We start from the raw sequence: 16,102 nt of genomic DNA on the forward strand, positions 1-16,102 counted from the left end.
GGGCCCCTAGAGAATCACACCAGCACAGCTGACAAGTTCAGCCTTAGACTGCGCCTGCAACATGAAAGCAGCTCTTCATTTTACCTCCTCCTTCCTACTCTCTCGCACACCCTCTCATTTCTCCTATACTCCTGTCCTTAATCTATGCCTTTTTTATTTTTATTATTTTTTTTTATTTTTTAAAGAGGTGATGAGACTGAGAAAGACAAAGAGAAAGAGAGAGAGGGGAGGATAGAGATAGAGAAAGGGGACATAACTGCGTTTGACTCTTGACATGGAGCAGATGAAATGTTAAGTGTCCAGACAAGTCAGGGGAGCCGTGCAGATAAAAGTCATCAAATGACACTCTTGGAATGCAAATTGGCATTCTTGACTGCAGCACTTGAACAACTGTGCCCCATCACAGACAGCCGCTGAGATTAGGACAAAAAAAAAAAATGATTTAAAGCGCCAAACTCATAAAACCTTAAGTAGAGGAACAGGGAGATTTTTTTTTTCCAATTGTATATATTCAGCGATATCTCCTCCTTGTCTCTGCGTTCTCTGAGAATGAAATGCCTCAGTGTTCACCTGCCCTTGTAAATCACTTTCTCTCTTTTCAGCAAAACGAAAGCAATAAACATCAAGACAAAAAAGGAGCATGATAGAAAATATTGCAATTGTCACCAACAGGCTGCACAAGAATCTGAAAATTATATTTTTAAATGAATTTATTTGGTTGCATTTATTGTTCTGCTAAGCTGATTAATGTACAAAAAGACATTCAAAATAAACCATGAAAATTGCTGCCATTTAAAACCAGATTGTTTACAAATCATTAAAAGTATATATTTTTTTAACTGACAGCTTAATAATTTGTCTTGTAAACATTCATAAACATTTGGGTGAAGTTATTTGATTTTTTCACGGATAACGTATTACATATTTTGTTTTTACCATATATTTCTTAAATGATATTTAGGAAATTACTTTAACATATAATTCTATATTACATTAGGAATGTTTATAAATTGTATTTTTGCAATATTATATATTGTATAAGTGTCTATTACAGTTGTGTATAGATCATATGGATGAATTTTAACCTTGTGTACAGTGTTAACAATTTTGACATGACCCAATAACGTTTTGATTTATTTTTATATTTATGTTTTTATTTGCTTTTACACAAAAGTGACTTGTGCACTCATGTAGTGTGTTTATTTAAGAGTAGAAGAAAGAGTGAGATGAAAGCAATCCCCAGGTAAAGCAGTTTATCTTAAACTTTATTTTGTAAACATGCTCAAGGCGCTAGATTTTCTAATTAAAATACCTGACTAACACTTTCGACAAACTTCAGTAAACTAAGTCATTAAGACATAGTACACCGCTTAACAGATTTAAGTTCATCTATTGTTCATTTACACGTTTCATGACATTTATGACTGTTTAAGTGTACGTGGCGTACAGATTGTAATGAGCGCTACACACTACAGTAATGTTTGTTAATGTCATTAATGAAGGTTATTGTAAAGTGTTCATGTGTTGATCGGTCATACTCACCATTTCTTCATATTGTGTGAATGGCAGAATGAAGTTCAGTCAGATCTCGCCCTCATGTGGGGGGGACGCTCTCCTCTTCCCTCTCCTCTTCTTTACGCAAATCACTCTAAACTCACTCAAAACTTTATGTTTGTCCCCTCAGTTTTAAACCGATAATAATATTAGGAGGAACATCAACAACAGTCCTTTATCGTTAAGGAAAGAAACAACACTGACTAAAAAAAAAAGGACTCAGTTCTACGCTCTCGTCATTCGCATGTACCGGGTCTCTGTAAAGCGAAAGAAGCCCGTTGGCTGAAATATAAGCTGTTTCGGTGGATCCAGAAGCCCAGCGCTGGTTCCGCTGTTCCAGATCCGCTCGTATGAGACACTCCACCGGGACTGAAGCGGGACAGAAGCGGGACTAAAGTGGGTGGGTAGTTTGAAGCAGCGGGGTAAATCTCTGGCTGTCCGGGAAGAGAAAACTGACTGTCTTACTCACTCCCGGCTATTTCTTCTGCATAGTCAGCTCTCTCTGACTGCTGCATTACATCCAAAGGAACATGGTAATATATTTTAGTCTAGTGTAGTTGGTAGTGCATTATCTTCTAGTATAGTTGATAGTATATTATCATCTTGTAATTTTGGATAATTAGCTTCTAGAATATTTGGTAGTTTATTATCTTCTAGTATGTTCAGTGATATATCTTTAAGAGTAGAGTATTCTATGCTAATATAGTTGCTAGTAGGCTATAGTACGTAAGTATGGAGTTTGTTTGTTTGTTTTAGAGGGGTTATTTTTTAGTATTGTTGGTGTAAACTCTGAGAGACTGTAGCTTTAATAGTTATATATGTTATGATAAGAATTATGTGTTAACAAACCTTTAAAAGTCCTGCAGACACAAAACATTTCAATGAATGTTTTCTTTCTATCTTTTTTTCATTTATACACAGAGTCTGAAATTTTAAAGAAAAACTATAAAATGATTTACTAAAAACTAGATGATAATAATAATAATAATAATACTATTAATAATAATGATATGCTTACATACATACATACATATATACATACATAGTTTAAATTTAATTTAATTTTAAAGGTGAACCAACATCTTTATCTTAAGTCTTAAACTTGCTTGTTCAATGTTCTTACTACTATTTTACGATAGAGCTATTATTTTTAATGTTGTGTGAATCAATGATTTTGAATGTATTAGATTTTTGTCCTTGTTTTTAATATTTTCTTGTTCATCAGAGTTCATTTAACGGAGAGTCCCCATAAAAAAACATACGCACACACACCCACACCCACATACACATCACACAATACACAATGTTTGAGGACACTGATTTCCTATATATCTCCCAAACTTGTGTCCCCGGACTGTCTGAACAGAGCGCTTATAAATGTTTAATTATGGACTTGTTTCTTTTTTCCTTACAGTGCGCACAGAGCTTGATTCTCAAGAGTGAAGGCTGAGGAAAGTCAAATGACAGACTTCTCCTTTGGACCAATAGAAGCCCCTAAATCCCAAGGCAGTCATTTTGATCAAGCTGAGTGCCTACAAGCCCCACTCACATGTTTGGTCAAGAGGTAAATAATAGATCAGGGATTAAACTTGTGTAGAATTCGTTCTAGGGTAACAAGCTACACACTCCCAGGATATGCATATTCATCTGATGTGCAAGGCCATGGCAGAGTAAATACCATATGCCCGGTAGTTAGAGAGCTTAAATCCCTAATTAAATGAGATATTACTGTACATTGCTCCCTGATATTAAACAACAGAGCAGAGAAAATAGACCTTTAAAGAATTATGAGTAATGGATACATTAGCATGTTCACGTGGGTTCAGTTTCCTACAAATGAGTAATTCAGCGTTTGATGTGTGATGCCACTTCTAGCTTGTAGATGTAGTATTAAATTTGTTTTGAAATCGATTTTCTTGCATAGAATTAAAAAAAAAAATCTTTTAATTACACTGTATGAAATAAGTGCCAAGCTATCCTCTAAGTTCAATGAACAAGTGGTGTCCAAGATTTATGAACTTAGCAGCTTGACGCTTTTATTTGCTCAAGAAAAACATGACATTAAAGCAGCTTCCTTTCTGAAATCAGCTGCAAAAAGCCACCTGTGGGACCCGAGTATAAGTATTGGTTTATGTCAGACCCCTTCCAGTTGTCTAATTACTCAAAGGGCAGTTGATGATGAGCTATTGAACCTTCTACCAGTTTTGGCCCTTTGGGATGGCCATCAGCTGTCATAGACTGTGTGTCTGTTCAATAAATGCCACATATTTCCTGTTTGTGGGCACTGAGGAAAATGTCAAGCTAATGGTGTCACTTGACTTAGGGGAGGAGGCCACACGTGTTTTGCTCTACCTTTACCATCCACCCTCAATATGGAAGTCATTTTTTACCATTGACCTCCTCTCTTGTGTAAACTTTCCACACCCTAGCAGGAACATCGATTCACAGTGGAAGGAAACAAAGTACGTATTTTTGTTGGCTAAACGCTTGATGCCATACTTTCAGATGATAATGGCCATGGACACCTCTTTGCACACATTCATAAGCATAAACAAAAACAAAGGAGTGAAAAGGTTCTCTGTGTTTGCCAGGGGCTTACATTATTTGAGCAGCATGATCCTCTCAGGGGAAATCTGATACAGCCTCCTTCACTCCTTTTTCCCACAATTCAACAGAGACACATGGGGCAAGCACTGCTCCCTCCACCCCGCTGGCTCCCCTTTCTCCCCCCATCGCCCACAGGAAGAGAGCCCTCTTATCAATCCCCTCATTATCCAAACCCACTGCCTGCTGAAGACAGTTAGAAGGTCATCAGATGGAGCCAGAGACTCATGCACGGGGGACAAGTGCTCAACAGTGGAGCTTGTCCTGGGATGTGGAGCATTCTGTGGGAGCTCCGGGTGTGTTGCACGCAAACGGATGGGCGCGTGATGACAGGTTTGCCAATGGGCAAATGGAGAGATGCAGCTTTGTAGGTTGCGAGCCATTGCACAGAATAAATGACTGACTGTCACTGCTATGAAGGAGCTGGATTGTGCCTTGCAGAGAATTTTATTTATAATGAGTTTAGGACTCACTTTATATTATACAAATATATGTTAAATCAGGTAGGAAATAGTTTATATATATGTTTTTACAATGTACTCATATTTAAGAAATACCTGCATGTAATTACACTGAAAAAGATGGGAAACTGAAAATGGTGACATCTAAATGAAATGGTGTTATTCAAGTCAAAAATATTATTTAAAAGGATAGTTAAACCAAAAATGAAAAATCTGTCATAAATTACTCACCCTCATGCCGTTCCAAACCCGTAAGACCTCCATTCATCCTGCATAGACAGAAACGCAACTACCATGTTCAAGGCCCAGAAAGGTAGTAAGGACATTAAAATATGCCATGTGGCATCAGTGGTTCAACCGTAATTTTATGAAACTACGAGAATATTTTTGTGTGCCAAGAAAACAAAAATAACGACTTTCGTCAACAATTTCTTCTCTTCCTTGTCGGTCTTCGACGCACATTCGCAGTTACTGCAACGCATGCATGTGGTGCTGCTGACGGAGGAGATGGTTTAGAATGAATGAGGGTGAGTAATTAGTTACAGAATTTTAATTTTTGGATGAACCCTAAATCCTTTAACATCACTGAATCAATCTATATACATTAATTTATACCAACAAAACTAATTGTTCTAGATTAAATCAGATAGAAATGGCTCTTTAAGGTAACAATTGCAGGTTACCGCTTTTAATTAATTTTCATATGTATATCTATAATTGCATTTTCGACCCTACCACTCACCCCTAAATTTAACCATACTACAAAACTTGTCCCTAACCTTAACTGCATCCCTCCTACATGCAATTGTTTTGCAATTTAACATGAGTACAATAAGTACATTGTGCCTAACAATGAATTGTTTTGTTCATAGCATAAACTGCCTATTTTGCTGCAAACACTTGGTTTATGCACATCCACATTATTTTTGTATTTAATTACTCCAAACTTTTAAAGAACATAGATACATACTGTAACTTGGTTACATTTCAGGATAAAACAATGGACGTGGGAAGGAGGATAGGATAAAATTCTGTTTCCCTTTTTAAAACCAATATCCTGGGGCACATAAACTGTCAGAATCAAGTTTAAAGCATCTACATTATCTCAACTGGATTTGCACACCCACATGTTCATCCACTGGGAAATGATGTGTTGTGCTGCTCTTTAAAATGTCTCTCATTTCCATTCCAAAGTGACACTGCCAGATTTGCAGCCGGCATGTCTACAAAGCGAGCATCTTGTACGTTTTTAGAACATTATAAAACGCGTCGCCTTTTTCTTCCCCTCTCTATCAAAGGTAAACGCTCAGCAGATGACAGTCCTCCTACCTCGGATTGCAGGCGGAGAACCGGGGCTTTCCCAATCCTCTGTGGTGAGATACTTCCCGTGCTCTGCCTACTCAGCCCACCAAGGGATTGTCGATGCTTCCTGATTTTACGGGCTGCATGGTGATTTGGTGTGAATACGTCTCTGTTTCTCAGTGACATGGAGAAGGAGGAACAGATGAGTTAAATGGAATCATTTTATTTTACATCACATCAAAAATACTGGGGCAACAGCAAAGACAATAGACAGTATCAGTATTTGTCATACTATGAAATAATGTTCTAGCATGCAATAAAATTTCCGCTATTAAAGCATAACAATAAAGCAAGTACAAAAAAAACCCCAAAAAAAACCCAGAGATTTCACAATCTAATAAATCTTCTGACTTTCCTTTACTGATGAAAAACCAGTGAACAACAGAAGAAAAAAGGTTTGAAACCTAAATACACAAATCATATAGGGACAGGGACACCTTTTGCTACAGCGATGACTGGAAAAAAAAAATGTCCCAGTTATCTTGAATTCATGTGATGATAAGCAATAAAATAAATAAATAAATAAATAAAAACAATTAATTGTATTAACAAGATTTAACAGGGTTTTAAATCTTGTCACCACAGCTAACAAAATGCTGTAGTAGAGTCGTGAAAATTAGACTGTCCTAAATAAAGGTCAAAAATTGCTGAGCATATGCAAGTTGTCTGACAAAGTTGATTACTTTAAGATACAAAATTATTTAAATGTGTTGTACAGTCTAAATTAGCATCACTCAAGGATATTCCATTTTTATAATTTGTAATTATTATTTTTATGCTCTATTTTCCCTGCTGCTTTTAGTCCAGATTTAAATGAAATAGATAACTGGAAAAAATACTACTCTTATTTCCCACATGAGCAACATTTGCGTGGTTGTCTGTTGATCTGAACTTTTTACAGGCCTTGGGGGTTGTAAATGGAGCGTGTTACATTTGTGACGTTTGGCCGCTGTTGGAGGCTGTTGAACGGAAACTGATATTAGTGCCAGAGAGTGCATGTAAAATCACATTCGGAATGGATGACTGGTAACTATCATGAGTAAACAAAGGGCTTTGTTGAGCAAGAAAGAAAAAGTTGATTCAAAAGTGCCATGTGTCTGCGCTCCTAAAAGGGGCAGATGTTGCAAATTACCAGCCAGTCTACTGCCTCTGAAATCGCAGCTCAAATGAGCATCCTAATGAGAGGCACTGTTTGCGGGTCAAAGAAAAGCCTAATCACGCTAAGTCAATTGACTTCTGCTGGAGCAAGAGAGCATGCAAGCTCCAAAGCAGATGACCTGCTGTCTGTTGCACTCCTGCAACCTCCTTTATATCTGTCTAATCTTGTTTCTGTGGTTTTAATCATCTAGCCTTTTGACTAAGATATGACTCTAGCCAACAAGGACAGGCACAGTTGTTTATACTCCATTATACAATCATTATCCAATGAGAAAAAAAATGCAATATGCCTTAATGAAATCGGAAAGATATAAGAATACAGTCTATATGATCATTTAAGATGATCATATACAAGATGAACAACCCTGTAGACTCTTTATTTAAATAGGTACATTAGGAATAATCATTTGAGTTGAAAGCAAGAACTAAAAGCGCTGCACACCAGGAGTAACTGAGTACTATGAGTGATATGGTAATATCCAGAAGAAGTATAAGTTAGGTTGAAGAATTAAAAAATAAATAAATAAATACATACATAAATAAAAACTTTGTTTAACATTTGTGTGGATTCATTAATGTTACCCTTAAGACATGCACTGTCAAATTTTGAAATGTAAGCCTTTTTGGCTTTTCGTAACATTGTTTGTTGTTTCAGAAATATTTTTTTAAGTTTTTATTTTATTGCAGTTCATCTATCTGTATCTGCAGAGGTAAATTACAACACATTTTCAGTAGCAATGACATATGCCAAACTTTCCAGTATTATCCCTATCTATATTCTGAAGGTTTTTACAGAGTTTTGTTCATTTATCATTTGCCTGATGCTATGCATATTACATATACAAAATATTATTTCTAAAAACATGATGAAAATGGAAATCTGAAAATCTGGCTTTATTTGATTTATGGAGCGTGGCGTGATAAAAAGATGTATCCAAAATGTGACCCTAACATGTAAACAAATTAAACCAAAATTTTGAACCTGGATTTATCCAATGTAGAGAATTCTGTTCTGAATGGGTATGCAGAGTAGTATATTTACTTAGAAAATGCTCTATTTGCATATTTAAACAATACAGAAAACTTTTAATACAAAAAATGATTGAAATTATTAGTATTATCAATTAACTATGGTGCTATTTGCTTAGACCTTCCTATTCACCTGGGGTCTCTTGCCTCAAGAAAGTGACAATATTAATTATCAATTAGGTCTTGCCTCAAATAAAGACAATACTAATTATCAGTCAGGTTTTGCAAAATAATGTGGTATTATATTTATTCTTATATAAATAGCCTATAAGAAAAGAAAAAAAGAAAGAAAGTGCTGTGATAACCATTGCAGATAGTTGTAGGTAGTTACCATGGTAACTATTTTCTAAGGTATTTGTACTTTTTAAGGAAGGTTTTAGGCTTTGCTACATTTTGTAAATCGTATTTAATTAAAATAGCCTATTTATTAGTCTTGTCTGTGAATTTGAACAGCTTCAAATCATACAAGGGTAAAATAATTTGTTAATGTTAAGTCATTTGTTCAATGCATTATGCTGATAGCATGGAAAATATTAATATTGTATTATTCATATGAAGAATGCCCACAGAGACCAGCGAGCCGTAAAGTGTTTCTGGCTGTCGTGAAGTGTGGTAAACGGCTCTGTGTCAAAACACGGAACTGGCGCGATCATTTGAAACAGTCCAGGCGTTTGTTTGTATTTTCACTTTAATGAGCTCTGTTTTCTTTTTTCCTGTTTTAACCCTCTGATGAAAATATGCTGCCAGGTGCGATCAGAATGGTGTTTTAATATTATTGCAGATCTTTACTTTGCATAAACTGTAAGTTCAGCGGTATCCAAGGACGCGCTGCAGGTCAGACACAGTCACACAGCACACTTTACTAAAACTAGCAGCTGTTTACAGTTTATTAAACACTTTAATCAGTGAGCTGTTTTGTTATTATCTTATTAGACACCTATTAATGCTTTATTGTTGCAGTTGTCATATGTCATATGTTTGTAATGTGTTGTTAAGAGTGTTTATTTAGGTTTAATACAGTATCGATAGAGAGTGTTTGATTAGTTCACAGGCTCAGATTCACTTAATCTGATTCAACTCTACTTGTTCATCGTGTTGTCTGTCTGTCTGTCTGTCTGACTGTCTGACTGTCTGACTGATTGTCTGTTCGTCTAATTGATTTTGGACAAGACAATGATATAAGTAAAATATTTTCTGTTAGAATCTCAATGGACTCGAAAGACAATGAACGTGTTTTACTCCTTGAGGAAGAGGTGAGGAGTTTGTCTGAGGAACTCGCTCAGTGCCAGGTATATTAAGCCTTTTTCTTTTTGGACAAAGTAATCTTCCTTTTGTCTAATCCTTTTTCTGTCTCAGGCTATACTGACAATGGTTTTAAACTATGTTTTTCTACTAACACAGCAATATATTCGTGGTCATATTCTAGGTCGTATCAGAAGCCAATGTTAATGTCTTCCTTGCAATTATTATTACTTTATTATTATTATTATTATTATTATTATTATTATTATTGTTTATGTGCGATGCTAAGACAATCCAACTTGCAATTTATATGTTCTCACTGTACTGAACCCTAAACCTATGTGACTTAAGCATCCTGCATGTTGTTAAAGCCCCACCAGGTGGTGCCTAAAAACAAATACCTGCGTTGTCAAAAGTGTCTCAAACTTGTAATTATTATAAATAGATTGACAGAATTTACTAATATATTATCATTTTTGAGCATATGGTTTATTTACAGATGTCCTTAACACTGATCTTGGTTACTACTAATTGAGAAGAACCATCAATTACTCAGTGGTTAGCTTTTACTTACTATACAACAATAAAAGGCTTAGTCTGACCTACAATAGGACTACATCATCACTGGATGTCGACTGACTCTGTTAGCTTTTTTTTTTTTTCACTTGCCTGCGGTTCACAATTGATTTTTCTCCATTTCACTTCTAATGACAAGAATGTATGTATAAAGAATCACATATCATTTATGTAAAAGGCGCGGTGCCCGTCCATCGACTGCCATTAACAGCAAAATGTTTCTAGTGGACCTGAGAATTATCAGGGAGGCAGTTTTACTTTATTAATATTTGTATAAATAGCAACATTCAATGAGCGCACTCATCCAGTGGGCATTCATGGTCTGCTGTATAAGATAAATAATTCATCAATACGACTGCCTTTCAACATATCAAACACCTTCCATTCCATGAGAAAATCCCTATAATTTGCAGGAGTTGCTCAATCTTCTGATGTAGTGAGCTTGAGCACTTGTGAAGAGACCACCTATTTGATGGAGGACTTTTCTTAATTTGTCATTAAACACAATGAAGGCTAGGAATTGTGAGATCTCTATTTCTATTCATTTGCACAGTCTCTCTCTCACACACGCTACTTTGTATGTTTAGCCTATGGTCTATCAAGGTCTGCCTGCACCATTTAGTAAATAATTAATTAGACACTTTTGAATAGGGTTTAAAATTCATGTACTAATTGGACACCAGCAGATTCTGCAGGGATTTATGACTTTAATCTTATAATGATGTGGACATAATTTAACAGATAATTTTATATTAAGTTGATCTGGTATAATTCTGTTTTTTTTTTATTAATGTTAGAAAATGTAGTTTTTAGATGTCTCTCATTAAATGTAATGTAGCTTAAAAATCTTTGAAAGCCATTTTTTTTCCCGAAGACACTTTGAATTGTAAGTGTGTCTTGCATGGCTCTCTGACGCCACTTTCTTCTTTAGGCAGCTAGTGAGTTCAGATTTACTCTCTTGTTTCTTTGCTTTCCTCTGTTTCTGTGCGACTCTTCAATCCTTCCTCTATGAATAGAAATACTCTGATTTAATTTCCTTTTTTTCATTTGTTATAACAGTAATGATTCATGCATTCAATTGATCTTCAGTTTCAGTCCACCCTGTGATATCATTAACTGTTTTTGTTAATTAGACCACATTTTTGGCATCTATCTATCTATCTATCTATCTATCTAAAAAGTATAAAAATTAATTTTGATATTAAAAAAAAAAAAACATGTCACTGATATGTACATCAACTTGACATAGTCACCATTAGTAAGCTACTACTAAATATATTGTAAAAACTTTAATTTGCTGTAAAGTTGCTTTGCAACGATATGTATCATGAAAAGCGCTATACAAATAAATTTGAATTTGAATTGACCCATATGTGCTGCTCATATAAACAGTTGGCTAGAAACTGCTCATTTGTAAGATACTTTTTAAAATTGTTAGCATCACCGACAAAATAATTTTGTTGATGTTGTATTTGCTTCCAACAGGCAGACAAGGAGTTTGTGTGGTCACTTTGGAAGCGACTTCAAGTGGCCAGTCCAGACCTTACCCAGGCAGTGAGTCTTGTAGTGGAAAGGTGAGTCACATTGTAAAGTCACCTATGTGTGTGTGTTATTTTTTTATTTTATTTATTTTTTACGACAGCAAATCCTCTGCACCTATTTGCTCAGTCCCTTTCTTCTATTGAACCGTTATGCTTTTACGTCTCAGACTTAAATAAATGCTGTTTCTGCCACATGAAATCCCTGATTTGCGAGTACGCATCACAGCAGTTCTGCAGGGGTGTGTGTTGGGTGGCTGTGCTGTTGAGCGCAGTTATGAGAGAACCCGAGAGCAGATGATGATCTAAACCCTCTTATCCTCTGCACAGACTCCCTCCCTCTCTTCCCATCTAAACACTGAAAAAACTCTTCTTTGAGGGATATATACTAGATTTAACATGACTTATGACCCTCAAAGAGGGTGTGGGGAGCTACAAAAGTGGCATGGGAATGTGTTGTGGGGAAAAAAAGAGATCAAATTCACAATGCTGAACGATTGCCATTGTCATGCCTTTTAAAAGTTATTATGAAGATGATAAGAGGTGCAGATAAAGCAATATTTTGCAATAGGGAGGAAGTTGAGGCCCCTGGCATGGCTTGGCAACAGCTGTGTGTTTATTTGGGTGAATATTAAATAATTCTCCCCACCACCTGATGAAAGGTCCGAGATATAGAGGTTTTTTTTTTTTTGTGACAAAAGCTTGAGCTTAAGCAAATGTGTTCCTCGACTCCAGCGATGATAAATAAAAGAGCACCAGCCAGGCTATGCTCTTCCCATATCCTTCTATAGCTTCTTCCTCAGGCAGAGCCAACAAACCGAGCTACTCCTCAAAGAACTGGCAACATGCACCTGAGGGCGTGTGCATATATCAGCATTGCGCCACACGGGAGATTGACATGATAATTGTGCTGGCTCTGTGAAGCACACAGGCTTATGGGAATTCTGGCTGGTCTGGTAGCGAGCAAATGCTTGGCTTGGGATATGGTTAACATCACCAAGCTTCAAGGCAGTGGTGTTCTCGGAGGAGAGCCGTATCATGTCAGATGTCCTCAGGGAGAGATGGAATAAGGAAGGGTGGAAGAGATTGAAAAAGTGAACCAGGGAAAGGAGGATCCCAGGTGAGTGGCGGCTGTTCAAACAAACTTGCCCCAATTGTGATTCTTTTGCTTTTCCCCCCAAACACCCACTAAAGAGGGTTAGATGCTGAAAGGAAAGGAGTGTTTGTGTTCCCCAGTGAGTAGTGTTCCTGTTTTGATATCCTGATAATTACTGATACCTGGAGACTGGAGTTATATCCCATCATTCCCTGTTGACCCTCTGCGGTATAAGCTTAGAGAACGCGCTGAGTGGTTGAAAGGCAATTTTGCCTGTTTCTTCTCCCACAGCATCCAGTCTATCCTGCAGTGTTTTATCTCCTAACCGAGCATCACCGTTGCATCATCCCAAATAGATTTTCAAATGCGAATGGCTTCAGCCCTCTTCTGTATTCTGTTACTGTGACAGCCTGCACCTTTAATTTTGCTCTTTTGTTCAATCTGTGCTGTACTAGAGAAAAGCAGAAAGCTGAGAACAAGGACAGGAAAGTTCTGGAGATCCTTCAAGCAAAAGACTACAGAATCCAAGAGCTGGAGCAGGTACTGTGAGAGCTTTACGCAACTTAAACTACACCCCAGCCACAGGTGTGCAGACATGCATGTGGTCTGAAAAACCTTCGTCTCTCCTTTTTTTAATGAGCATCTCTGACTGCTTGATAGATCTGCTTGGATGACAGCTAATGATGAAGCCGTGTTGTTAATTCACCTTTAATCATGCCCCTTAATGAAACATCTGTCAGTCGGCTTCATTAGGAACTCTGTCTCTTCACCAGCAGCGAGCCCGTCAAACATGTCCACGCATCACGCATACTCTTCATTTGTGTAAATAAGATTAGCCATGGCTTGATAACCCATAGCGGACCAAACTGGAACTTGCTAAACACCACGCCATCATGGCTCCGACGTCATGACAGCATTATTAATGCAAGGCCAGTGTGTTTATTTTCATAGCAGGAATTATGTTTTGTGTCAGCACCACAGATATGAGTACCTAGATGGCACATAGCAACTATTGCTAATTACAGTGATACGTCTGCATGACTGCCATATTGGAAAGGTCAAGATCTGCTTGTAATTGCAAGGAACTGAATGTCAGACAGATGACAGGTGTGCTTTGCAACAGGCTGTAACAGTCCCTTCTAACCGATTTTTCCCAGGATTTGGTTTGTCATAAATGTCAGATGGTTCTGCATATTGTTGACGATGTTACATTGAAAATGAAATGGTATTGGTAAAGTGTTCTTCATCAGTGGTCTGGAACAACAGTCTGATTGCTTGAACCTATTAATGAAATAAATTTGTAAACCATAAATGAACCTAGCAACTGAAAAACAATTCAATGTAATATATTTTATATAGAAAATGTACGTAAACATCATTGTTTACCACAGTATTTTGTAATCCAAGCACTTTGAAAATAATAATAATGTCACAAAACACAACCTTTAATTTGATTATGAGAAATGTAAAAAATATGTTTATTTCGGCCTAGCTGCACAAATTTAGGTAACATGTTCCTTGAAAAAATGTGATTGTAACATGACAAATCTTAGATAACAGTGATTTACTCTCAAAACCATAAACTACTTATGGCAGTATAATAGCAAGAGTATTGATCAGCATGGTTTACTACAGCAGCTAAATTGCAAGTGTGATGTTGCTTTTATACAAACGTCTATAAAAAATGTTAATATTATCTTATGTTTCTGCCATAGCATCAATCTTTAAATGTTGCCAAGCAACAAACAGACTGGAACAGAGTATGTGAGTGGACTTGAGTAACAAAGAAAATTCCTGCTCTCCACTCACTTGGGAGAGTAACCCCAATCTGATTTATCCTAAAGCATTAGAAAACACTGACACTGTGACTTCACAAGCCTGAGAAAAAAAAAGAAAAGAAAAAAACGTGAGCTAAAGTTAATACAGCGTTTAAAAATAACTTTACTTATGCTGCTCACAGTCAGAAATGCTACAAAAAATATAAGCAGAGTGACGCAAACATTGAACCATTCCAGTGCTGTTGTACTCTACATATGCGCTAAAGCACTAAATATGGCACACCACCAATAAAATTACGCAGAACTGTTATTCACATGTAATCATGTTAAGGATGTGAAACAGGACCATAGCATTCTTGGTCGGGCACATACTGATTGATGCACTATGCATACAGTACACTGATAGTATTTATGTGTATAATATATATAATATATGTGTATAAAAATATAATGTACTGTTTATGATAGATCTAGGTCATAGATTGTATTTACACTGGGTTAAATGACTTGTAGTATATTAGCATTAAATAAGCCATAAATATGAGATGTTGACTGTTCCAAGATGGCAGATCTGTTGACATCCAGAGCAATCAAATTCAGATCCTGTGTATTGATATCTCTGGTGAGCAAATGATTTTTACACACAAATGGCCTTTGTTTCAGATTCAGAGCCAACTGTGCACATTTTGTAGTTAATATTTAAGTGAGTAATATTTTTAAGAGATTAAAAATTAAGTTGTAGTTATGAATGAGTCGTCTTTTCTGTCAGGTTTAAGTTTCACTAGCCTGTTAGTGGAATATGGCCATTGTGCCCTGTTTGAGAAACTCATTAATAGTCAGAATTCTGGGTACCACTCAAAACCACTGGCATTCGTCTCATCCAAATTTTGCGCCAAACGAACCCAAATGTGATTAATTGCTTTTTCCTTCCTTGGCCGTGTGATGGTCTACTGAATCCTCATCTCATCTCTGCATTTCCACACTAACTTTGACCAGCTTTCCTCTCACCCCACCCCCTTCCATTACCCCTCTTCTTCCATTTTTGTAACATAATTAGCTTTCATTTTTGAACTGCACTGGGGATTTCTAATGCTAATCTCTCTGTCCTAGACCTCTTAACTTCTTTAAACCTCTTTTCCTACCAATTGAGAAGTACTGGGGTTAAAACAGTGCTTGCCTACCTCATTATCAACATTTTGAATTGAGCTTCACTTGTGCTATAAATCTCTATTAAAACCTGCATTTGCATGGTGCAGAGACTGAACATAAGTTCGCTATCTGGAAAGATTCAAGTGATTTCCCCCAACATGGCAATTAATTGACTCCCACAGCTCAGTGTTATTTTTTGAGATATCAGTGTCGAGTTGACACAAACGGTTAAAGTGCGTGTTAGCAATAGGATCGCATTATCAGAATATCAGTGATGGTTGTGGGATAACTGAATGATATTGAATATTTGCACTGAACACGGAACATTTCTTAAAAGGATAGCTCACCCAAAAATGAAAATTCTGTCATCCCATTAATTTTTTGTTCATCTTCAGAACAGAAACGATGGTTTTAATGAAACCTAAAACATTTCTGTCCCTCCATCGAAAGTCATTCTAACAAAACATTGATGCTTTGATAAGTTAATTGCAAAGAAAGACATTGTAAACCTACTCCGTATGAATCAAGCAGTTAAATGTTAAGTCTTTTGAAGAG

General features: G+C 36.6%; 2 protein-coding genes and 1 long non-coding RNA gene across 5 annotated transcripts in view; 2 read left to right on the forward strand and 1 right to left on the reverse strand.

The window, feature by feature from the left end:
* bnc2 (basonuclin 2) overlaps positions 1-1,990 on the reverse strand; it is a 168,132-nt gene extending 166,142 nt beyond the window's left edge. For 2 of the 3 annotated variants that reach the window (XM_051115775.1, XM_051115754.1), the window contains exon 1: positions 1,543-1,987. In XM_051115775.1, the coding sequence (XP_050971732.1) occupies positions 1,543-1,545 (3 nt within the window). In that variant the 5' untranslated portion in view covers positions 1,546-1,987. Of the gene's footprint in view, positions 1-1,542 lie in introns of all 3 variants that reach the window. The other variant, XM_051115784.1, reaches the window with a different exon arrangement.
* Positions 1,969-6,482, forward strand: LOC127168888 (uncharacterized). Its single transcript, XR_007828155.1, has 3 exons — positions 1,969-2,087; positions 2,969-3,118; positions 5,918-6,482. It is a non-coding gene; the product is annotated as an uncharacterized LOC127168888 (long non-coding RNA).
* Positions 6,483-8,785: 2,303 nt separating this feature from the next.
* Positions 8,786-16,102, forward strand: part of cntln (centlein, centrosomal protein) — a 119,200-nt gene continuing 111,883 nt past the window's right edge. The window contains 4 exon segments of the mRNA XM_051115796.1: positions 8,786-9,002; positions 9,370-9,457; positions 11,472-11,560; positions 13,076-13,160. Of these exon segments, the coding sequence (XP_050971753.1) occupies positions 9,377-9,457; positions 11,472-11,560; positions 13,076-13,160 (255 nt within the window). The 5' untranslated portion in view covers positions 8,786-9,002; positions 9,370-9,376.

This window comes from Labeo rohita, chromosome 1 (genome assembly GCF_022985175.1).
Source record: "Labeo rohita strain BAU-BD-2019 chromosome 1, IGBB_LRoh.1.0, whole genome shotgun sequence".
In the NCBI taxonomy this organism is placed as follows: domain Eukaryota; kingdom Metazoa; phylum Chordata; class Actinopteri; order Cypriniformes; family Cyprinidae; genus Labeo; species Labeo rohita.